Below are 23,878 nucleotides of genomic sequence, written 5' to 3'. Positions count from 1 at the left end.
AAGTCTAATTTTAAAAGTTAATCAAGAAACACTGACCTAGGAGAAAATAATTTCTTCAACTTGTGATATTACCTCAGTCTTCCCAGCTTGGATCAATAAAAGATAGTTAACCAGTAGTAGAAAAAAGAACTGGCACAATAAACTGTAAGATTATCACTTATGATCACTGTTAAATAGAATGCTAGTGGTTGCTAGGCATTTAGTTTAGGTCTTAAACCAATCATAGACCACAGCTGACAGCTTTGATATACATGATTGATTGATGTAATTGAATGTGACAGAGTGCTGCATTTTATTATATCTCAAGCTTTTAAATGGAGCACTGAATTATATACCTTAAATTTAGGAACAGTATTTCAACCAACTTAATAACCAGTGTTCACAATAGCATTTGAAAACACAGTCCAACTCTACTGCTCTATTATCTGCACCTCAGTGGTAAAATCCTTTGGAAACAATTTATCTATTATTCCCTTCTTCTCTGGAAGACAATTTTCTGCAGAGTAAATGCTAGCTAAGCATTGAGACTTTGGTAAAAGAACTCTTTTTACCTGTGACAGCCACAAGCAATTCTCTAGCTGAACTTTGGTGCACCCACCACTTTTTCTCTTCCTGAGCAACACCACAGCAAAACTTGACATATGAGCAATATAATGGAGAGATAATATACATGGCACCAATTCAAACAACTGCATTCTCTGCAGAGATTAGGCCAGCTGGATGGGATAGTGTGAATGGTCAGATATCTCTGTCACCTACAGATCACCAAGGATTGCTAGTCACCCATTTATTTCTACATCTGCATGTCTGACGTTGACTGGCATCATCACAGCACAACCATAGGGGAGTATAGATGGGTTAGGGATGAAACTAAATGATTTTTTTGCATCAGTCTTCACCACAGTTGGGCAGATATCCCACCCAGACCTGCTCTTTTCTGGTAATAAAGAGGAGCTACTATCAGAGATCGAGGTGTCAGAAGAAGAAGTGCTGGACCAAAAATGATAATTTAAAAATCAATAAGCTACTAGGTGGAGATGGTATATCCAAGAATTCTGAAGGAGCTGAGGTGTAAAGTGGAGAGCAACTAATCAAAATTGGCAATCTCATTAAATACTGTTTCCAGAGGATTGGAGGAGAGCAATGATGTACCTATTCTTGATCCAAGTAATTGTAGACCAGTAAGTCTTATATCTGTACCTGGCAAATTGTAGGAACAGTAACAAAACACCTGGAAGATCATGATATGAGAGGGCCTTACCAGCACAGTTTCTGCAAAGGAAAATTTTGTCTCATCTCAAAAACCTCAATAAAGTAGTGGATAAGGAGAATCATTTGACAATTTTTTCTTAGGCCTGGTCTACACTAGGACTTTAATTCGAATTTAGCAGCGTTAATTCGAACTAACCGCTCAACCGTCCACACCAGGAAGCCATTTAATTCAAACTAGAGGGCTCTTTAGTTCGAATTCGGTACTCCACCCCGACAGGTGGAGTAACGCTAAATTCGACATGGCTAGCTCAAATTAGGCTAGGTGTGGATGCAAATCGAACTTAGTAGCTCCGGGAGGTATCCCACAGTGCACCACTCTGTTGACGCTCTGGACAGCAGTCGGAGCTTGGATTCTCTGACCAGCCGCACAGGAAATGCCCCGGGAAAATTTGAATTCCTTTTCCTGTCTGGGCACTTTGAATCTGACGTCCTGGCTGGACATCGGGGCGAGCTCTGCAGCACCTGCAACGATGCAGAGCTCTCCAGCAGAGGAGTCCGGCCAATCCAAGAATAGAAAGAGGTCCCCAGCATGGACAGACCGGGAAGTCCTGGATCTGATCGGTGTGTGGGGCGAGGAGTCTGTGCTGTCGGAGCTGCGCTCCAGCAAGCGGAATGCAAAGACCTTCGAGAAGGTCTCCAAAGCAATGATAGAGAAAGGATACAGCCGGGATGCAATGCAGTGCCGCGTGAAAATCAAGGACCTGAGACAAGGCTACCAAAAAGTCAGAGCGGCAAACGGACGCTCCAGAGCCCTTCCCCAGACATGCCGCTTCTACGAGGCACTGCATGCCATTCTAGGTGGGTCTGCCACCACTGCCCCACCAGTGACCGTGGACTCAGTGGATGGCATAGTGAACCTGGACAGTTCCTCCTCGATGTTCGCCGATGGGGAAGATGAGGAAGGGTCTGTGGAGGACGGCGCAGGCGACAGCGAACACAATACCGCTTTCCCTGACAGCCAGGATCTCTTCATCACCCTCACAGAGATCCCCTACCAACCCTCCCCGGCCGTTAACCCAGACTCTGAATCAGGGGAAGGATCAGGCGGTAAGTGCTATAAACATGTAAACATTTATTTTTTATAAAACAGGTATAAAAAAATAGAAATACTATATATAAAATTTTCAATGAAAAACTATATGAAAAGTAGGTCCACACATATAGGGATTGAACAATAATCCTCCAGGGACAATTCAAGAAAGGTCTCATTTAGGTCCTCGAAAAGCCTCCGCAGGAGGTTCCTGGGGAGAGGTGCCTTGTTGGGTGCTCCGTGGAAGCACACTCTTCCGCGCCAGGACATCGTTATGTAGATGGGAATCATCGCCTCCACAAGCATGGCCGCATATGGTCTTGGTCTCTGCAGGGCTTCCCTTAGCATCCGCTCTTTGTGACTCTGAGGGACCCGCATCAGGGTGATCTCGTTCATGAAATGCTGCATCTAATTAGGGCAATTAGTGTATTGTTACTGTTGTGAATGGTTGACTTTTACTTTGCATAACAATGACCCTCGCTTAACAGCCACGTGTTGTAGGCCACATAGGAAAAGCATACATTGATCTTTCCCGTGCACTGGCGGGAGTGGCTGGAAAAGGGTCAGAGTATGATTTCCAGATTGCCTTTAGCGGGAGGGCACAGCTATCCATTAACTGATAAGCAGAATGTACTGTAAGGCTTACCAGGACTGTCTGCTAGACGGATTCAGCTGTCTCTCCCCACTTGTCCGCTCTCCTGTGCAATGCCGCAGCCAATGAGAGCGTATTCCGAAATCTCGAACTTGTCCTGAGATCTCGTGAGACTTGTTGCCCTGTATGGTCTTGTTCAGAGAAACTGACTAGACTGTGTTCACTGTTCGCAAACATGTATCTGTTCAAGGAAATCAGTTACTTTTCCCATCACACAGCTTCGGCTCTTTCCCGGACTGCCCCGGCATCCCCCTCGCAGAGGCTGGCGCACATTAGGCGGCGAAAGAAAAAGACTAGGGACGAGATGTTCGCGGAACTGATGGCCTGCTCCAGAGCCGAGGCGGCAGAGCAGAGACAGTGGAGGGAGACCCTATGTCAACAGCATCGCACACACATCAAACGGGAGGACAGGTGGCGGCAGGAAGACCAGCAGGCGACTCAAACGCTGCTTGGGCTAATGAGGGAGCAAACGGACACGCTCCGGCGTCTTGTTGATGTTCTGCAGGACCGCAGGCAGGAGGACAGAGCCCCCCTGCAGTGTATCTGCAACCGCCCTCCCCCGCCAAGAAGTCCTGCCCCCCCTCACCCAAAAGTACAAGACGGAGGGGCGGTAGGGGCCGTGAGAACTGTCACTGCACCACTGCATAGCGCTAATGTACCACACACCTCTCACGCTATAAATTTGTAGAGGTGCTTCCCTTACAGGCTCACCCAGTCCCAAATCCAAGTTTCATCCCCCCAGTGTGTATTAGATTATTAAAAGCTGTTTGCTGTTATTCACTGTTTCGGTCACGTCTTTCGTGTCAGAGGATTTTTTTGTGTATGGGGGGGGAGGGGATTTATAATTGCACGGTATAGCCTACATTACCAGGGTACAGACTTGGGGCCATGATCAACTGCAGGGCACACACACACTGCAGTCAGTAGGCACCAGGGTCACTCTGTGTGGTGTATGCTGCCCCGGGTCATTCTGTGATGTGTATGCTTGTCCAGGGTCCTAGCGCCTGCCACCCCCTTAATGTTAAGGCACGCTGCCCTTACCATGCTCTTCCACCGTAGCAACGAGCCTCTCCGCTGCCCTGAGCCCCAACAAGAGCCCTCATCCACGGACAGATACTCACCCTTCCCCCACACCCCTCACCCCTTCCTACGCCCAAACCCGCAGCCCACTGCCGTCATCCAAACCCCTATCCAAAGAAGGCACCACTCGCCCCTTCCTGCAAACCCACCCCTTCCTGCAATCCCTCCCCTTCATGCACAACCACTTGCAACCGTCCCCCACCCCAGAGACCTATGTAGGAGCAGGAGGATGTCATTCCTCTATGGAACAAGCGGTCTGTACGTCAGTGTACACCGTGCCCAGCACAGTATGCGTCCATGTTTCAACATCTGAACAGAAATGCAAAGTAAAACAAAGATTTATTAATAATGAGTGTAACAATTAATTTGCTTTAAAATGTGCTTTGGAAGTGGGGGAAACTTGGAGAACGGGGTATGTAACCGCAGATCAAAATCGACACATACAGACACAGGCCCAGGGTCAGTTTCTCTTGAAAGCAAGTGGAGAGTCATAGGTTACCCTGCTCTCCGAGGAAACTTGCTTTCAAAGCCTCCCGGATACACAGCGCTTCCCGCTGGGATATTCTCTCAGCACGGGTGTCTGGCTGAGCGTAAACTGCAGCCAGGCGATTTGCCTCAACCTCCCATCCGGACAAAAAGGTCTCGCCCTTGCTCTCACAGAGATTGTGTAGCACACAGCAAGCAGCAATAACTACGGGGATATTCTTTTCGCTGATGTCCGAGCGAGTCAGTAAGCTCCGCCATCTCCCCTTGAGACGTCTGAAAGCACACTCCACCACCATTCTGCACTTACTCAGCCGGTAGTTGAAGAGTTCCTTCTCTCTGTCCAAGGCGCCTGTATAGGGCTTCATGAGCCAGGGCATTAGCGAGTAGGCTGGGTCCCCGAGGATCACTGTAGGCATCTGCACATCCCCAACCGTTAGTTTGTGGTCCGGGAAGAAAGTACCTGCCTGGAGGTGTTTAAACAGACCAGAGTTCCTGAACACACGCGCGTCATGAACCTTGCCCGCCTACCCAACGAAGATGTTGGTAAAACGTCCCCTATGGTCTACCAGTGCTTGCAGCACCATTGAAAAGTAGCCCTTTCGGTTAATGTACTCGCTGGCCTGGTGGGCTGGTGCCAGGATAGGGATGTGAGTCCCATCTATAGCCCCACCGCAGTTTGGGAATCCCATCGCGGCGAAGCCATCTATGATGTCCTGGACGTTTCCGAGAGTCACTACCTTTGAGAGAAGTTGCTCAACGATTGCGTGGGCTACTTCAATCACAGCAACCCCCACGGTAGATTTGCCCACGCCAAAGTGGTTCACTACTGACCGGTAGCTGTCTGGCGTTGCAAGTTTCCAGAGGGCTATGGCCACTCGCTTCTGCACACTCAGGGCTGCTCGCATCCGGGTGTCCTGGCGCTTCAGGGCAGGGGACAGCAAGTCACAGAGTTCAAGGAAAGTGCCCTTACGCATCCTGAAGTTTCGCAGCCACTGTGATTCATCCCAGACCTGCAGCACTATGCGGTCCCACCAGTCCGTGCTTGTTTCCTGGGCCCAGAATCGCCGTTCCAAACCATGAACTTGACCCATTGCCACCATGATCTCCACTGCGCGGCGTACCCTGCTTTGTGAGAGGTCTGCGCCACTCTGTGAATTCCTGTCCTCACCGCGCTGCCGGAGCCTCCTCGCCCGATTTCTCAGCAGCTGACTGTGGAAGAGGTGGACGATAAGGTGCGAGGAGTTGACAACGGCCATAAGCGCAGCGATGATCGCAGCGGGCTCCATGCTCGCAGTGCTGTGGCGTACGCGCTGTAACTGACAAGAGAAGGGCACGAACAGATTTCCCGCCGGAGCTTTCAGGGAGGGAGGGCATGATTGACGGTTCAATGACAACAGTTACCCAAAAGCACCCTCGACACATTTTTCCCCCAGGAGGCATTGGGAGCTCTACCCAGCATTCCAATGGGCAGCGGGGACTGCAGGAACTGTGGGATAGCTTCCCACAGTGCACCACTTCCAAAGTCGACGCCAGTCCCGTTACTGTGGACTCAGAAATTCGAATTAGTGTATTTACTGTGGATACACAAATTCGACTTCATAAGGTCGAATCCACAAATTCGACTTAAGTAGATTCGAAATAGTCTTGTAGTGTAGACAAGGCCTTAGACTTCCAAAATGCCTTTGACAAGGTCCCTCGTAAGAGACTACTATAGAAGTTTAATAGTCCTGGTGGGAGAAGCAAAGGAGTGTCATGAATCAGAAAACAAAGAGTAGGATTACATTGTCAATGTTCATCATGACAAAAGTTTAACAGTGAGGGGCCTCAACATTCTGTACCAGGTCCAGTGTTATTTAGATTAATAATCTGAAAAGGGGGACGAGTAGTGAAATAGTGAAATTTGCGGATGACACAATTTTTTAGGTTAGTCAAGACCAAAAAATTCTCTGAAGAACTTCAGATAAACTTATGTAAATTAGCATTAACCCACAACATGACGACAAATGAAATTTAATGCTGATAAAAACAAAAAGTAATACACCCTGGAAAGAAAAGTTTAAACTACCCCTATACCTTACAGGTTCCTAAATTAACTGTCAGTTCAAGAAAGGAACCAGGCAGCATTGTAGGCTGCTCAATGAAAACCTCTTTTCAATGTTCAGCTGCAGTCAAAAAAGCAAACAAGATGGCAGGATGCATAAGGAATGAGAGAATAATATGGAAAATACTATAATACCATTACATAAATCAATGGTGTGTCCTCATCTGGAATACTTTGTGCAGTACTGTTCACCCTATCTCAAAAGAGATATTGCAGAACTAGAGGGGATTCAGAGAAGGGTGACATAAATGATCAAAGGTTTGGGATTGTCTGTCTTAGAAAGAAGGCAATAGAGAGGGCACAAGTATGTACAACAATAAACAGCAGCTTCCATTTTCCCAATTTCATAATATAAGAATTTAGTGACATTCAGTGAAATTAACTGGGAAATTCAAAAGTGATAAAAGGAAATACTTTTTCCCATAACACATAATTAGACCACAGAACTCACTTCCATTGTAAGTTGTTCAAGCAAAGAATTTAGCAAGATTAATAAAAGGGACTGGACATTTATATGGATGACAATATCATCCTGGGTTATCATAATTAATGATAAAAATGTTGTAAGGAATATCAAATCTCATGATTCAGGGCTTAAGCCATTCTCTAACCCAGGGGTTGGCAACCTTTCAGAAGTGGTGTGCCGAGTCTTCATTTATTCACTCTAATTTAAGGTTTCGCGTGCCAGTAATACATTTTAATGTTTTTAGAACATAAATGTTGGTTCTAAAAGTCTATAATATGTAACTAAACTATTGTTGTATGTAAAGTAAATAAGGTTTTTAAAATGTTTAAGAAGCTTCATTTAAAATTAAATTAAAATGCAGAGCCCCCCAGACCGATGTCCAGGCCCTGGGCATTGTGAGTGCCACTGAAAATCAGCACGTGTGCCATAGGTTGCCTACCCCTGCTCTAACCATTAGAGATCAAGATAAAACAATGTGCAGGCATGTTATCCTCTATTTGCCTACTGTGAGGTTCTTACACCTTCCTCTGAAGCAGCTAGTACTAACCATCATCAGACAGGATACTCGACTAAATGGACTTTGGGTCTATTGCAATATGGCAGTACCAGTGTTCCTAACCATTGGTATTTAAACCTATCCTAACTGTCCCATGCTAATCTGGTGAGATTTATTGTTATGTTATTGCTGTGATGTCATTCTCAGAGATACTGCTTTTGGAGCTGTACTTCGAGGCAGTAATGTAGCTAGACATTCGTAGACACATTTGTTGATGTGTTGTTGCCTCTCTTCAGTATACTCAAAACCTCCCATAGATGACGTCATCATATACAGTATGGTCTGTAGCACATAATGAGCCAGGGACACTCAACATTGGGTTAATAAAACAATGGGTAGCGGGGAGGGGAAGAGGTGGATGCCTTCAAAACAGGATTTAAGGGGGACTTAAGTATTGCATGCACCTACTACGTGCCCTGTGAGCAGTGGATGGCATTTCATTCACAGAGATGAAATTATACCTCTAAAGTAGGAGTGGCATTAATACATTCATCAAGATGAGAATAGATTCTGGAAGGTTTGCAAAAAAGTCAGAATATTTTTGGTATGTGGTTAAAAATACATCTTTATCTTGCCTAATCCTTTATTTAAAATCTCTTCTCAGCAGTGTGCATCTCCACTCACAGCATCTTTCCAGAAAGTGAAGACTAACTGAAACATAAAATGGGTTTGAATTTTGACAACTTCTCTCCTTCAGCAAATAGTTTTGAGAGTCAGCATGAACTGAGGAGACTGATAATGCAGGGTCTAGAACCTACAAACTCCTGTGTGCTAATCCCAGTTCTGCACTAACAAACTGTGTGGCTTTGGGCAAATCATGTAACCTCTCTCCTTCAATTTTTTAAGTAAAACTGGATACTACTTACCTCTCTCCATCCCTCCTAGGAGTGCTGTGTTGATTACAGTAGCCAATGTATATACCACACAACTCAGAAAATGGAAAGCGCTAGTATTTTCAAGTCTGCAAGATATTGTAGTTAGCCTCCTTGCAAGGGCCTGCAGGAAAGGGAACTGCAACACACTGACTTCCATATGAATTGTTTATTGAATAAATACATGCATCATAATGTAGAATTACATGAGCAAAAAAGGCAATCTGTACAAAATAGATCACACTTTGTTCTCATTTCAACTCTCACCAGTTGCTGCACCTCTGCTAAAGAAAGGATTCCAAACAAAAGATTCATCTTTTTTAATCCAAGTGACACACAGTGATTTGTTTTTGGATTATGCCAGCTCTGAATTTAAGAGTGCTGGTCTTCTTCCCAGTGAAGCGCAGTATTTCTAAAAACCGTTTCCATATCACAGAACATAAATGTTGGTAAATACAGCTAACAAAGCTCATTTTTTATTTGAAACATATTTTAAACACCTTTATATGTTCATATTCTAAGGCACAGGATAAACAAACAAACTATATGGAAAGCTAATCACCTGACATTCAAACCTTGACTTACTAACGAGATAGAGTTTTTTGGACCAAAAGGAAAAATAAGCATCTTCGCTTTTTTCTCTTCCCAAATAAAAGAACAAGCCAGGACTAACAGTTACTATGACACACTGATTTTTTCCCCCACTACTGAGGGCAGAAAAAGACACTCTTACTTGGACCGAATTGTTCTGATCCATTTTTTACGCAAGGCCAGATTTTCAAAAAGCACCCAGCGGTGACTATTGAGAACAAATAGGAGCTGTTGGGTGCTCAGTTATTTTGAAAATGTGGCCTCTTCATTTTAGGTACCTAAGTGGAGCTGGGCTATCTTGAAAATCTAGGCCTGATGGTGAGTGCTGAGCCATTTTGAAAATCTGTGCTATAAATTCTACATTCATTTTCTCCTCCATTTTGTGTTATTACCTCTTGTCTTTACAACAAACACCGCCTTTTCCTCCTAGGGACTAAAGAAGGAAAAACATGCGGTTATTTGTGATCCAGCACCAAGGCTGACTTCTTCCTCAAGTCAGCACTTAAAGTTGAACCATAGTATGGGGCTGGAAATTTAGCCTTTAGATAGGGACTGAACCCCCTGATGTCACTGGTCATGGTGTTAATCACAGCTGTCAACTACATTTACACTAAGAATCCCTCCTTCTAGAAGCTGAACTGAGGCAAAAGGCAATGCCACTGAGCTAGACCTCCTTTACTTACATCAGCTCTTACTTTCTGCACCTTCATTTGCATCTACATCCATTCTCTCTCTGTTCCTCCTCCCTACAGTGTAAAGGGATGAATGATTATTCCATAAGGAAAGTTATATTTCATAATATATTCCATTGTGTGTGTAGATAATGAGTGTGTGTACGTATTTATACATACCCATTAATACACAGAGTGGAACCTTTAGTGAATTTGAACAAGAGGCAGACCTGTTATATGAAGTGGAAAATTCTCCAGTTTTCTTATGGTTTATAGGGCTCTCTGCACAGTTCAATCCTGCAGTCTAAATGCTTGCAAAACTCCCAGTGAGAATTTTGTCTGCTGAAGCTGTTCTGTGAAATAAAATGACCTCACTATAAAAGAGTTCCACTGTATATATGAGTATGTGTGTAATAGATAAATAGTGTGAAAACACAGATTGACATCAAACTAAAATAGGCTGATGCTTAATTTTGATGGAAACAACAGGCTACATCTACGGTAGGCACTTTGGTATATTTAGTAACGTAGGTATATTCTACATCTAGAATTAAGGTTCTGTTAGTAATTATAAAGCTATTTTTTCAGGAGTTTATTCTGCCTTAAAAATTCTTTCTTGGCTAAGACTCAATTCTAGACTCTTAACTAAATAATACACTTCTGTTGTCTAATTGCATATTTACCCAAGATTATGAGACTAATGGCTCTGAAAGAGCTGCACTGGTCTCTTGCGTTCATAATGCACATTTTATAACAGTCTGAGAAAGCTTTCAAAAAGGAAAACAAATTGGATACAAAAACAATCCTCCTGTGATTCATAGCAGGAAGGTTGTAGGGGTGTGTCTTCAACTCTCAATTGTCTACTTTCTTGCTGGTGTGTGTTATCTACGTGGTTGCGGGTCCTGGTAGAAGAATACAGCAATGTTTCAAAAGAACCTACCTGGCACACGGTAGTATTGGGGGTGCATTTTGCCTCATGTACCAGGAACATTAGGCAGCAATGAAGCAATTACGGAAAGAGTGTCAACTCTGGATTTCATAGTGGTTTTTTTTTCCAGTTTGTGCTCCACTTTAATATTATACATATTCCATATAATAAAAAGACTACTGTGTCTATTTGATGAGCCTGAATTATAAGATGCTTCATATACCTTATTTGTCAATGTAATGACAATGCAATTTTTAGGACAGTCCATGAGTGGTTATTTAGGAGACCTGGTTTCTAATATGGAAGGTGACTGTCCTCACCATTCTTTCAGAACATCATAAGTACGGTGCTATAAATTATGGGAATAAATTACACCAATAAGAAATAATAAGTCAATCTGCATAATAAAATATTGTACGTTTTATAAGTCTTCATTCCTGCATCAAATGAAACCCCAGATTTATATGCTGTGATTCATGGACCATGACAATCCTTTCTTCATATAATGTTTCTAGAATTCTCAACTCTAAAACACATTTATTATATTCTCTAGAATGACTTTCCAATAATACATTTCTATATAAATATTAAAATATTAATGTTTTGTATGTTTTCTTTTACTAGCCTTACAGGGCCAGAAACGCACTGTCAAATCTTAATAATGTCTTTCAATTAAAAAAAAATCCATAAAATTAATAATTTTAAGACCATTTTGCTACAAGGGCAAAACAAGATTTGTCCAAAGAATTTAACATGCATTTAGAAGAAAATATCTATCCTTGATCTGTTTTCTTCTGACTTCAAACCAGGATGGAAAAATTATAAAAAAAATAGTATATATTTACATGGTACAGTGTACCTCGGTGATATACAAAACAAGGCAGGAAAACAGCAGAACAGCATCTTTTCACTTTCTAATAGGTACAACTGCCATAAAGTTCAATTTAAACACAAGAGGTTACTCTACCATACCATTGCACATTACAGTAACATGAAAAGTAGTTCAGCAAATTAAAATACAAAGTTTACCAATAAGATTGGCTAAATCTACATATAATGTCCAAGTGTTATAAAACTATTGGGGTGTGTCTAATAAGTAAATAAATGAAGCTATAAAAATAATATTGATACATCTGTGAGAACAATGCTTTTAAAATATATAAAGGTTGGCAAAAGTATGCTAGGGGGAACTCCTGGTGTCTAACGGCGCCTAGGTTACAACACGTGGCTTTGTACCATCTTCTGTTAAGTCATACCTAAAAAGGGACAGAGCAAAGGGGAATTATTATTTAAAGTAGAGTTATGTTATTGTAAAACCACCAAAACATTATCATACTCACCAGTGGGTCCAGCCTTTGGTAAGTTCTTCAGATGCCAGAGGTATCAATAACTGTGAGAGGGATGTTAAACAGACAATGAATGCACTGGGTGCATATTTAAGTCTAAACTTCTCTTTAAATGGTCAGAGTTTGACACTGGGCTACACTGAAAGCAATATTGCCAGCAGAGAGCATTTTACACACATGCTGGCATGTGTATTTGATACCAGTTGATTTCTAGAGGAGGTTTAAGTTGTTGATTTTGATCTATAAAGTAGTTTGGGTCCAGGCCACTTGAAAGATCAACTTTTGCTCCTGTGATATCACGGCAGCTCTGACGGGCTGATGTGCTCATGCTAAAACCCCCCTAGTTTAAATGGGAGGAAGCTGGCCAGCAGAGCATTCATTGTGAATGATCCTCAGGTCTGGAATCCCTTACTCAGTCCATCAGAGCCCAGATCTGGTGACTTCCAGGACTGCAAGTCTTGCCTATTTTCCCCCAAAACCTTTCCTAGGCATGGTGGAGATTAAAGAGGTTTTGCAGGATGGTGAACTGGGTTGACAGATTAACTTTTTAAGGGGTAAAGAAGGTCTTTGACAGAGGTTCTCTTCATGCCTTTCTACATTTTGTTGTTTTGATTACTGTGTGTGAATTTCTTGTGTGTACTTTGAAAAGTGCTTTTACTTGCTTGTTCAGTTCAACACCAAGTAAACATGCCCTTACAATGGACCTACAATTACTTGCAGGAATAATAATTTAAAGTAAATCAAATGGCTCAGATCCCATTTTCAGGATCTGCAATCCTGGGAGACCATTTTCTTGCATTTCATCCATTTCTATTACTCCTCATCTGTCTGTACTATCAATAAGTCAGGCATTTAGAGCACTTGTGTATATTTCAGCAGGAGTGTATTATTCTCCCCCTTTCTGCCATCTTCTGGTCTGCCATTCTTCCCACCCCTTGCCATTTTTTCCTGTCCTCACTGAGGCTTGAGGTATAGAATGCCACTGATTTTGAAAAACAATAGATGTGAACCAGGCACTCACTCAGTCAGGCTTAGGCCCAAAGGTTTTAGTCTTTATAGCTGTGACCTGCTACATGATATTTTTCAGCTTGTTTTCAACTTACCTTGCCAAGCAGCCCTTTGTCTTTGGACAAGAAACCACCACTGTTCTTCACTGCTACATCTAGCGTCCTCTTCTGCACGTCAGGTAGAGAAACACTGAAATCAAAGCTAACATGAAAAAAATATCATTTTAGTGAGGATTTGGTGCCTGAAACATGTAATATTCTTTGAACTGTGCTAGTTTTGTTGCTGCTGCTGCTGCTAAACACCACAATTCTCACTGGCCCATTTCTAGAGCATTTCTTTTACATTACAAAATAAAAGCATACGACAAATAAGGTATGGGTGAGAGAGAGGGAAAAAAAGAAAAAAGAGGATAATCCTACTGTCCTGTCCAACATTTCCATTCAATAAAGTGTTCAGTGCTTAAATCAAATGTTCAGAGCTATCACGTTTGATCCTGTTCCTAGCACCTAGTGCTAATAAATGGGCTGATCATTGGTTATCTGGGGAAATAGGAGGAGGAATCCTACTCTCCACCCTGTAGTGATGCTTCACATTTCATAATCAAGATTCAAGTCTGCATCAGACTCCATGGCTCAATGTCCCCATTCTCCAGGGGGAAACAGCTGGTGGGTCTGTACAGCAGCAGAGCCACTGGCCTCATGCCCTTCTAGCACAGTCCCTCCCCAATTCTCCCCCACAACAGCATACAAGGAGCCAAGTAGACTCTGAAATCCTCCCTACTCACAGAGTGGAATGCATTTCGTTCCTTTACATCTGGGACCTCTGCACTTCTGGAGAGTGAGGGAAGCCTCTATACCATGACTCCAGCTATGCATTCACATCTATTGTCCCTGCCATACACATACCTGACTCACTGCTCTGTAAAGCACTTTGTTTTATCAAAGAAACTCAAATCTGTCACCTGGAAGGGAGGATGGAGATGTAGTCTTCGGGAAACCTCCGTGGATTTTAACAACCCTCTTGTTTTTCTGGTCTATTTTTAAAGATCTAAAAACCAGGGCTCTGGTAGCAAAGTGGACTGATGCTACTCTAATATCTGGCTGACTGAAGATTGTCCTCTCCTTCCACCATCCAAAAGACCAGATGTGCTGGTCTACTGAGCTGGCTACAGCTAAACAGCAAGCACCCTAGAATTCCCGCTACAGTCCCAAATCCTTGTAAGGACTAAGAAAGGGAAGGCGCAAGTCAAGCCACAGTCGGGAGCTCACTTATGTGGAGGGTACACCTGGGACTGAGACACTTTGGCAATGGCAATTCTAAAATGGGAAGATCTTGTTTCCAGATTGGCTCTGTAAGGGAGAAGTCTTGCAAGGCAGGCTAGGAAATAATCCTCACAGGAAGCATGCCACTTTGAAAGGCCCTCTTCTGCCTCAGTACTGGCATGCTGGCAAATAGGCCTAGTTCCAGGCAGAATGGTCACACAGAGGCAGGAAAAAGATCCACTATTTAAGATCCTCAGCCTATGATTAACCCATGTTGCTCAGGAGACTGGAAGTAACCTCAGCTTTCTTTTGTGTTTTTAGGCTTTGCTTTATTATTTTTGTGCCTTGATTTCTGTTTATAGGTTTAATGTATACATATGTTTCATCATTTATAATATTGCTCTTTCTGTGATGCCAAATGCCACCTGTGGATTATTATTTTTTGCCAGATTTTTTCAGAAGTTTCCCAGTTACGAACACCTGTTTGTCTCTAAAGGTATTACAAATGGTGAGAGCCATAATCTAGACACCTCATTAGCTGCTAACACGACTTGAACGAATGTGTTAATTAGAACTTCTCTGCACAAGATTAGATGACATAGAGTTTAAAATGTCAGTCAGCTGCCCATCTAGGGCTCTCAGCGTTCCTAATATCAGTGGAGTCAAATCAGTTAGCAGCAGTGAGACACGTCTGAAAACTTTCACCTCTGAAGAAAGGTCTTTAGGCTGTGTTTGCACTAGCAAAAGTGGTACTTGTAATTCATCACCAGTGCTAACAACAGTGGAAGCTTTATAACAGATCAAGCTCAAGGATTACATTATATGGCGATAAAGACAAGTGCCCTGTCTACACTACTGTTTCCACCAATTCCCACTGGTAGAAGAGACTGGTGGTGAATTACAGGGCCAAATTTTTGTCAGAATAGACAAGGCCTTACTGAAGTCACTGGGAACAGACAGAGTAAAAAAAAAAACCTAAGGACTTGACTTTTTGTTTGAAAATTTCCAGCCTACCCTCAGTTCATGCAACAGAAGTTTCACAGCTTTGCTTCTTACATAATGTAAAACTAGTAAACTGAAAATGTAACATACGTTTGATCGAACACTGGGTTTAAGGTCTTCTTTGATACATGTGTTTTTCTTCTTCCTGATCTTCTCTTGTCAGGTAATAAATACATTCGGACGTACGGGTCAGATCCCTCCTCTGAAAAGGCGATTAAATTTCTGTGATAAAAGAACCCAAAGAGAACCCCAACCCAAAGAGAAAAACAGATTAGAACATAGCTAGAGCTTGTTAAATACAACAAAGAATAATGTGCTAGTTTCCTATTTGGCTGCATTTTTTTGGTCAACTTACACTTTCATCCTTTGTTAAATTAAGAAACAGCTGATGATTGTTTGGCCAAACAGTGACTAAGGGTACGTCTATACTGCCCGCCGGATCGGCGGGTAGTGTTCGATGTATCAGGGATCCATTTATTGTGTCTCGTCTGGACGCGATAAATCGATCCACTAATCGACACCCGTACTCCACCTTGGCAGAAGGAGTAAGTGCAGTTGATGGGGGCGCTGCGGCAGTCGACTCGCTGCCGTGAGGATGGCCAGGTAAGTCGAACTCAGATACTTCAACTTCAGCTACGCGAATAGCGTAGCTGAAGTTGTGTATAACTTAGTTCGAACCCCCCCGATAGTGTAGCCCAGGCCTAAGTGAAGTGAACTACATGAAGCGAACTACAAGTATTTGAGTTATGTAGACATTGCAGAGGGAGAAGAATTGTTTAGGGAGAACTAACTGTGATACACACCTGGGAATGATGTGATGAATTGAACAAAACAATAACTAGAAAAAATTCCTAACAATTGAATACTTTACACTGTGGGAAAATCTCCTAAAATAAGTGGAGAAAGCCGAAGTGCCTGCAAGATTTCAAACTAGGTTAGACAAAAAACTAACAAAATATACTCTAGGGGAAAATCCTGCATTCCAAGTGAGATTGACTACATGGTTTAACAGTAAGGCTAAGATTTTGTCACGCATATTTATAGTAAGAGTCACGGACAGGTCACAGGCAATAAAGAAAAATTCATGGAAAACCATGACCTGTCTGTGACTTTTACTAAAAATATGTGTGACAAAATGGGGAGCTGCAAGGTCACCACACTGCCTGCACAGGCCCCGGCTTGGAGCTGCAGGGTCCCACCCCCCACAACTACTGTGGCTGGAAGCTGTGGGGCACCCAGGCTCCCAGCCGCTGTAGGTGGTGGGGGGATGCCGCAGCTCCCAGCCGCTGTGGGCTGAAGTCACACAGGTCTCTGCAAGTCATGGATTCCATGACTTCTGCAAGCTCCATGACAAAATTGTAGCCTTATTTAACAGCAATTTTTCCTCTAACTTCTATAAAATTTTCATTGTAATTTAGAAGGTTCAAATCATTTATTTCATCTCCTAAACGTGTATCTATGATGTTTAATATATGAAAAACTGCTGTGCTTTGAGTACCAAGCAAAGTGGAAATAAGCCTTTTGAAATACATTAAGTTTTCTGACAGGTAAGTGTGAAGTCAATAGTCAACTTTTTTAAGCTGTTTACCACCAGCATTGTATTTCTGCAATGTTGGATGTTGTTACACTAGCAATAATTGCTTATTAGTAGGTACTATTAATTGTAATGCAGTAGTACCCAGAGGCATCAATTGAGATCACAGCCCTGTTGTGATAGGTGCTATATTAACACCTAGTAAGAGATAGTCCCATTGTATTAATTTGGATAGAACATGTGGTCTAAAAGTATTACACATGTCCCTGTTACCGTCCAGCATTAAACAAGGGTTGGCATTTGGGATACAGAGACCTCAGCCTGCTTAGTACCATGGCAATCACAGCATTAATATCCTTGTAGCATTTTATTAGAGATACAGAAAAAGAAGGAAAAACAGTTAAAGCGTTTGAGATGCAAAGTATTAAATAAGGTTTTCATTTTAACAACATCCCCTTTTCCCTTTCCCTTTATCTGAAGAGAATTTTTAGAAAAAAACCTCCCCTTGTTTAACAGTCTCTTAGATGGTATCAAAGATGGTAATAACTATTCTTTTGAGGAAAAGAGAAGAAGTTAGTTGAGCAAGGATAGTGCTGTTGTTGAGGTTGTTATTAAAGTCCAATTGCATTGTCTAAGATGACAAGACAAACAGGGAGAAAAAAGAATAGCAAAGATAGAAAATGAAGCTTCTGTCTCTGATGCTGACTTGCAATCTCACTGCTGGAAAAAACAACAGATGGTCTTGTCAGCTACTCTGAGACCTGCCAAACTTGTGCAGGCATCGGATTGTTTAGGGCATTGCTTTTAGCTGATTCTCTAGTCACAGGCTTAGAGCAGTGTTGCAAAATATGTATTCTTGGCCGGCTAAGCTAGACTCTCATTAGACAGAAGGAAACAAGAGAGAGAGATGTTTCAGAGTGGTAGCCGTGTTAGTCTGTATCAGCAAAAACAACGAGCAGTCCTTGTGGCACCTTAGAGACTAACAAATTTATTTGGGCATAAGCTTTTGTGGGCTAGAACCCACTTCATCAGATGCATGAAGTGAAAAATACAGGAGCAGGTATAAATACACGAAAGGATGGAGGTTGCTTTACCAAGTGTGAGGTCAGTCTAACGAGATAAATCAATTAACAGCAGGATACCAAGGGAGGAAAAATAACTTTTGAAGTGGTAAGAGAGTGGCCCATTTACAGATAGTTGACAAGAAGGTGTGAGTAACAGTAGGGAGAAATTCTTGGGGAAATTAAGTTTAAAGAGGCAAAATAAGGTAGGAAAGGAAAAGGACACATGGAGGAGGAGAGGAAACAACAAAGTTTCATATCCCAGGTGGTGATGGGGATTTAGCGGAAGCTGGTGGAAATGGCAATTTCATCTGGGTCCCTCTCTCTGGCCTGGCTTGGTCAGGACATTTCTCAGGATTAGGAAGGTGATCTGGGGCCATAAGAGAAGTTGGGGAGATGGTGAGGCTCACTTCAGTAGCCATTTTTTTCCTACTTTCTTTAAGAACCCCAAAAGGGAATGCTGGGTGGAACAGCCCATCCCCACATTATTTTGTCCCCCAATTAGGCCTAGTTTTCAACACACAAATTCTGGTTCACTCATTTCTGGTTCCACAATTCTCGTGCTTACCAAGCATGCTCTTAATACAATCCTTAAATGATAGCAGCACCATTTTTGTTTGGACTAGCTGAGCCTCTGTCTTGCTTTTTTGTACCTTCTTCCACCAAAATTTGATGTTACAGGTTACTGTGACAATATTCAGGTTTCAGAGAAGCAGACATGTTAGTCTGTATCCACAAAAAGAACAGGAGTACTTGTGGCACCTTAGAGACTAATAAATAAATAAATTTATATTTATAAATATATATAAATAAATGTGTTAGTCTCTAAGGTGCCACAAGTACTCCTGTTCTTTTTTTGACAATATTATGAACTTACATTCACTTCTCATAGTTCAGCCCAATTATCACAACAGTCCCTGCTGCATATAGTTTACATTACAGTCTGAACAGATAAGACAGACAGGATGGGAAGGGAAAAGGGGGCACAGAGAGGTGAAGTAACTTGCCCAAGGTCACAGACCATATGAGTGCTGGGAACACAGCCCATGCTTTGACTCTCGGTCCATACCTCTACTCACTAGACAATGCTGCCTCCCCAAATTGCACTGGGGTTTTGAATATCTTCTCACAGAGTGACAACAGCTCCTACATGTGGCTTTCAGTTCCTGCTGATATAATCTAGATGTCACTGTTGAGAACTATCACCTAATGGCAGTAGTGGCAATTTTGTGATTTAGTCTGTCTACCACTGATGAATACAACAGTATATGATTTTGGCATTTACATATTATCATACTCTAACATGTGGCCTTAAAAGAGCTCCAGCCAACCAGACCAGTCTAAGAGGATGGAGGAAGAGACTGGACACTGGTAGGTATGCCAAGCATCATGCAAAAATATACAGTTTGATATGCTGTGTTTACCTGCAAGAATGCACCACCACAATAAGTTTGTTTCTTTGTGAGCTCTGACGAATTGTCAACTGAATTTGGCCTAATGGAGACTGTCCCAGAGTTGTTCCACTGTGAAAAGAAATACATTACATGCTATATAAATGGCATATAAAAGAACAGATCAGTTGAATTATATGCAGAGTAGAATGGTTGCTGTGCTCCTCTACACTATCTTTAATGAAGGTCCTTTGAGAATTCCAGATATAGCAGCAGAAGAATAAAAGGAAACGTAAACAGCAATGAGGACTATTTGCAGCAATCCTCATTAGTCTAATAGAAACAGAGTGGTTATTAAACCTCCTAGATTTCACATTAAGTCCTTTAGCAGTCAACCCTGCCTTTCACCTACTCAAAGACCAGACTCAACATAACTTTGTTACATTAATATTAGTAGGATCCCATGGAAAAGTGGGCTGCAATTCACTAGTCCATAATGAACCAATATTATATGGGCATTTCTTTAAAGTGTGGTTATGGTTTGAAAGATAAATGTAAAAATGGTACCTTCTTATTTCCTTACTTAGGGTCTGCTCATTTGCATACTTGCTTACTTTACTGATAAAAATAATGATTTCATTCCTCTTTGCACTGCACAGCCAATATTGCTACGGAGCATAAGCTGGAATTTATTCTACTTTGTGCATTAACAAATCTGACAACTACATTCTAATTGCAGAATCTTTCTTTCTGAAGCATTAAGAAGCAGAAAGCTCAGAGACTGATTTTCAAACACCAAGCTGACTGCAGTCCTAGCAGTTAGAAAAATCCAAATGAGTAGGCTCTTCCCTTTTGGTAGTGGTACTGACAGTGCTTTACTAGAGCAACTTAAGTGTATTGCAATAAACAAGTATTTAACACTCTACTTTTCAAGTTGTCGCAGTCTCTGACGTAGCTCCTGTGTGGCGATGGGCAGCGATATGTCTGAGGCGATACTTGGAGTTGGTTCTTTGACTGAGAGGTGGCTGGGAGAATAGGTGACGTTGGAGGCAAGGAGACTGGAGGAGCTTCGGCTGAGATCCGCTGGCCACTGGGGACTGGCATTAGGAGGATGATTTTTTTCAGCTATATCAGTCTTTTTATCACTGTCGATCACTGGGGAACCTGGGACAGGTTTGTGTGAATCAACTGGTGGTGAAACAGGGACCTGAGGCTTAAAAGAAGTTTTTCTTGAGTCTTTGGAAACAGAAGGCCTCTTTACTTGGGCTGAGTGTTGGTGATCTGGAGACCTCTCTGGCTTTTCAAGAGACAGTACCTACAGGCAGTAAAAACATTAGTGGTCACACATGATAATACAGAAAACAAGAATATATATTTATTTCTACCAGCTTTTTGGTAAGGTAACACATTTTTGGCATGTTTTTGTGCCTTCATTTAGCATTAGTCTAACTTTTATTCATGCCTGCTGTAATGTGAATACTTCCACACTGCAAAGCACAACACCTGGTTCTCTGTATGGAAATTGCATATTAAAATTAATGAACTATTAAAACTACTCAACATCACTATTTTCCCTACTCATCTGGCATTTTCATCCTCATTATTCCTTCCCACAATATGGCCATTGTTGGTGCAAGAATTGTCTACTCTGCAGCTCTTGCCATCTGGAAAGCCTTCAAGTAGCTTTCTGCCTCATCTCTTTTGAAATCTCATCTTACATCAGATTTTTTTTCCTTCTTCTTGTCCATATCCCTTAATTTCACTCTCTTTAGACAGAATTTCATTTATTCATCAATGTACAGTATATTTGCATCAGAATAGTCTAATTTATCCCCAATTTTTTTATATTTAACTCTGCAAAGTATTTTGAGGATACAAGCTGTGTAAATTAAAATACACCCAAATTAAAAACCCAAAACAAAGTTGGATTTGAATGTACTGCAGTCTACTGTTACTTATGCAGTGTGCAGCAACAGAGCTTCCAATTCATCAGGCCTCAAAACAGGGAGATCACCAATATCCAGCACAATGTGCATCTATCCAGCTGTTTGCAGCTTTATTTTGAAGTCATTTTTCTATGCGATTGACAAGCTGAGAACAACTCAGCACTGGACTAATGTTACAGAATACACTTTTTGTAATTTTCAGTCTACTTCATCAACAATGTTAATCTCTACCCTTCCACATCTGAGACCAGCACACAGTACAATGTGTTGTCCTTCCTTTAAAGCCAGAAAATACAGGCTACAAGAAGTCTGAAACATGCTACCTCAACTCAAACATATACTAGGTAAAAACTAGTGCTGCCATACATAAAATGTAAAAAAAGCTGAAAATGTCTGAGAACTTTAAAAATTGGGCTATTACAGACTGCAAATCCCAGTGATGATTCAATCCAGTGATATGTGAAACAAAAGTAGCTCTTGACCATGCTTGTAGTTGTTTCCATTACTTCACACTGACTCAGACATTCTAGGTTTCAGACGGACACACAGAAAGTCTGCAATCTTATTATACAGATGAATTAAAAAAGACCCTTATAATACCCTGAGTGCCATCTTCATGTTTATGGTGCTGTTTGGACCAGAATTGTTAAGCTGGAACCGCTGATGCATAGTTAGATCTTCACTTGCCAGCAGTTGGCTCAGAGGAAGCTTGAAATTTCCCAAAGAACACTGATGTTGTTCATCCTTGACCTAGAGTAATACAGAAGACAACATGCTCAGCTTTATGAAAACACCCAGAAAAATAAAAGAAAATTATAATTTTAATGACAAGTTTTCATTGTGTTCAGATATAGTTTGCCCTTAACACAGATTTGGTTGGTCTTATATTTATAGGTGCATCACTATAGCAGGAAATATCAAAGAACCTTGTGTGTTCAATATCCATTCACTCTCATCTTTACCTTCATTAGAAAGAAAACAGTCTAGCCTGAGCACTGATGCAAATAAGAAAGAAGACCAGTGATAATAGTTGTGTCCAGTTGAGTTGAAGACTAAATCTATAAGCTAGAGTTTGCTGACAGTCAACTATATCAGACAAAAGTGAACTCAACAGTTAAGGAACAGCATTAACTCAACATTCCCCAACTTCTCTAGATCCCTTCAACTGTCCACATGAGGCCTCAAAAGTGTGAAGGGGTGTAATAGTTGGACAAAGTAGGGAAGATCTCAGGGAGAGAGCAACATGAAGGACCTGGGCATGATAAACAGAATAATGTTGCTTCTGTAATTTAGTGGGTTATTGAAAGAGCTGCTTGTTACGACTCAAGCAACCATCACAGGATGATTAATTTAGTACATTTAAAATGTGAGACATCGTATTTGGCATACAGTTGGGGTGGGGAGTTTAGTTATAATTATTTTTTCTCCCTTTAACAAGCAAGCTCTCACAAAAGGTCATTCTTACGCTGGTTCCTAAAAATTGTTAAATTTAAATTGTAGTGCTTGTTACAATATCTCCATGATGTCTGGCTCATTACGAGCTTGTGAACTATGGCTGCTAATCTGCAATGCTCCAGCAAAAAAGAATACATGAGGACAGAGAGATACCACACCTCAACTTCAAGGTCCTGCCGTTTGGGATTGTGAATGAAGAAAGTGAAGTGTTCCTCCCATACAGGTTCATTGGTCTTGTATCGAATCTGAAGGGGGGGAAAAACACGTTACATGTAGAGCATTTCTCTCAAACAAAGCTGGTGTTGAAGATGTCCTCTGTTTATACAACAATCATGTTCCAAATTTGATCTACCTATAAAGGTGGCAAATGGGGTTAGCTCAAAGCACATATAGTTCAGTATATGTGCATAAAGTCTTTTTAATAAAAAACTTATTCTTAGGGCTTCTCGTTTTTGGGGTTTATTAAATTTTTTTAAATTATTTTTTGTTTTAGGTAGGTATCCAAAAATCAGGGTGGAGGGTGTTGAGGCTTCTATATACTTTGTATATGCTGTATTGAGTTATGTAAAAACTTATGTATAATTATGTATATTTTGTAAATTATGTATAAACATTACTCATTAGAGTAGTATATATACTGTAATGACTAATCTCTTTATAATTTTCCTAGTGCACTTTAACGTAGTACTGTTTCAAACAACATTAAAGTGCACTAGGGAAAAGACAGTTATTTACCTTTGTAACTGTTGTTCTTCGAGATGTGTTGCTCATACCCATTCCAATTAGGTGCGTGCGCCGCATGCACCATCGTCGGAAAATTTTTACCCTAGCAACACTTGGTGGGTCGGCTGAGGCACCCCCTGGAGTGGCGCACTTATGGCGCCCAATATATGCCCCTGCTGACCCAGCGCCCCCTCAGTTCCTTCTTGCCGGCTACTCTGACAACACATCTCGAAGAACAACAGTTACAAAGGTAAGTAACCGTCTTTTCTTCTTAGAGTGCTTGCTCATATCGATTCCAATTAGGTGACCCCCAAGCCTTGCCTAGGCGGTGGGGTTGGAGTGGAGGACCGCTGAACTAAATGCCGCACTATCTCTGGACTGCTGCACTAATGCATAGTGGGAAGCGAAGGTGTGCATGGATGACCAAGTTGCTGCCCTACAGATC

The 23,878-nt window shown here is 41.8% G+C and overlaps 1 protein-coding gene across 2 annotated transcripts in view; it reads right to left on the bottom strand.

Moving 5' to 3' along the window:
• Positions 1 to 9,214: 9,214 nt before the first annotated feature.
• The window catches only part of ESYT2 (extended synaptotagmin 2), a 133,846-nt gene continuing 119,182 nt past the window's right edge, over positions 9,215 to 23,878 (bottom strand). For both annotated transcript variants that reach the window (XM_045003352.1, XM_045003354.1), the window contains 8 exons: positions 22,869 to 22,955; positions 21,856 to 22,005; positions 20,236 to 20,624; positions 19,343 to 19,441; positions 15,414 to 15,545; positions 13,155 to 13,260; positions 12,046 to 12,095; positions 9,215 to 11,961 (listed from right to left, as the gene is read on the bottom strand). In XM_045003352.1, the coding sequence (XP_044859287.1) occupies positions 11,916 to 11,961; positions 12,046 to 12,095; positions 13,155 to 13,260; positions 15,414 to 15,545; positions 19,343 to 19,441; positions 20,236 to 20,624; positions 21,856 to 22,005; positions 22,869 to 22,955 (1,059 nt within the window). In that variant the 3' untranslated portion in view covers positions 9,215 to 11,915. The remainder of the gene's footprint in view (positions 11,962 to 12,045; positions 12,096 to 13,154; positions 13,261 to 15,413; positions 15,546 to 19,342; positions 19,442 to 20,235; positions 20,625 to 21,855; positions 22,006 to 22,868; positions 22,956 to 23,878) is intronic.

This window comes from Mauremys mutica, chromosome 2 (assembly GCF_020497125.1).
Source record: "Mauremys mutica isolate MM-2020 ecotype Southern chromosome 2, ASM2049712v1, whole genome shotgun sequence".
Taxonomy (NCBI): Eukaryota; Metazoa; Chordata; order Testudines; family Geoemydidae; genus Mauremys; species Mauremys mutica.
Note: the sequence above shows the minus strand (reverse complement) of the source record. Positions and strands in the feature narration are given on the sequence as shown.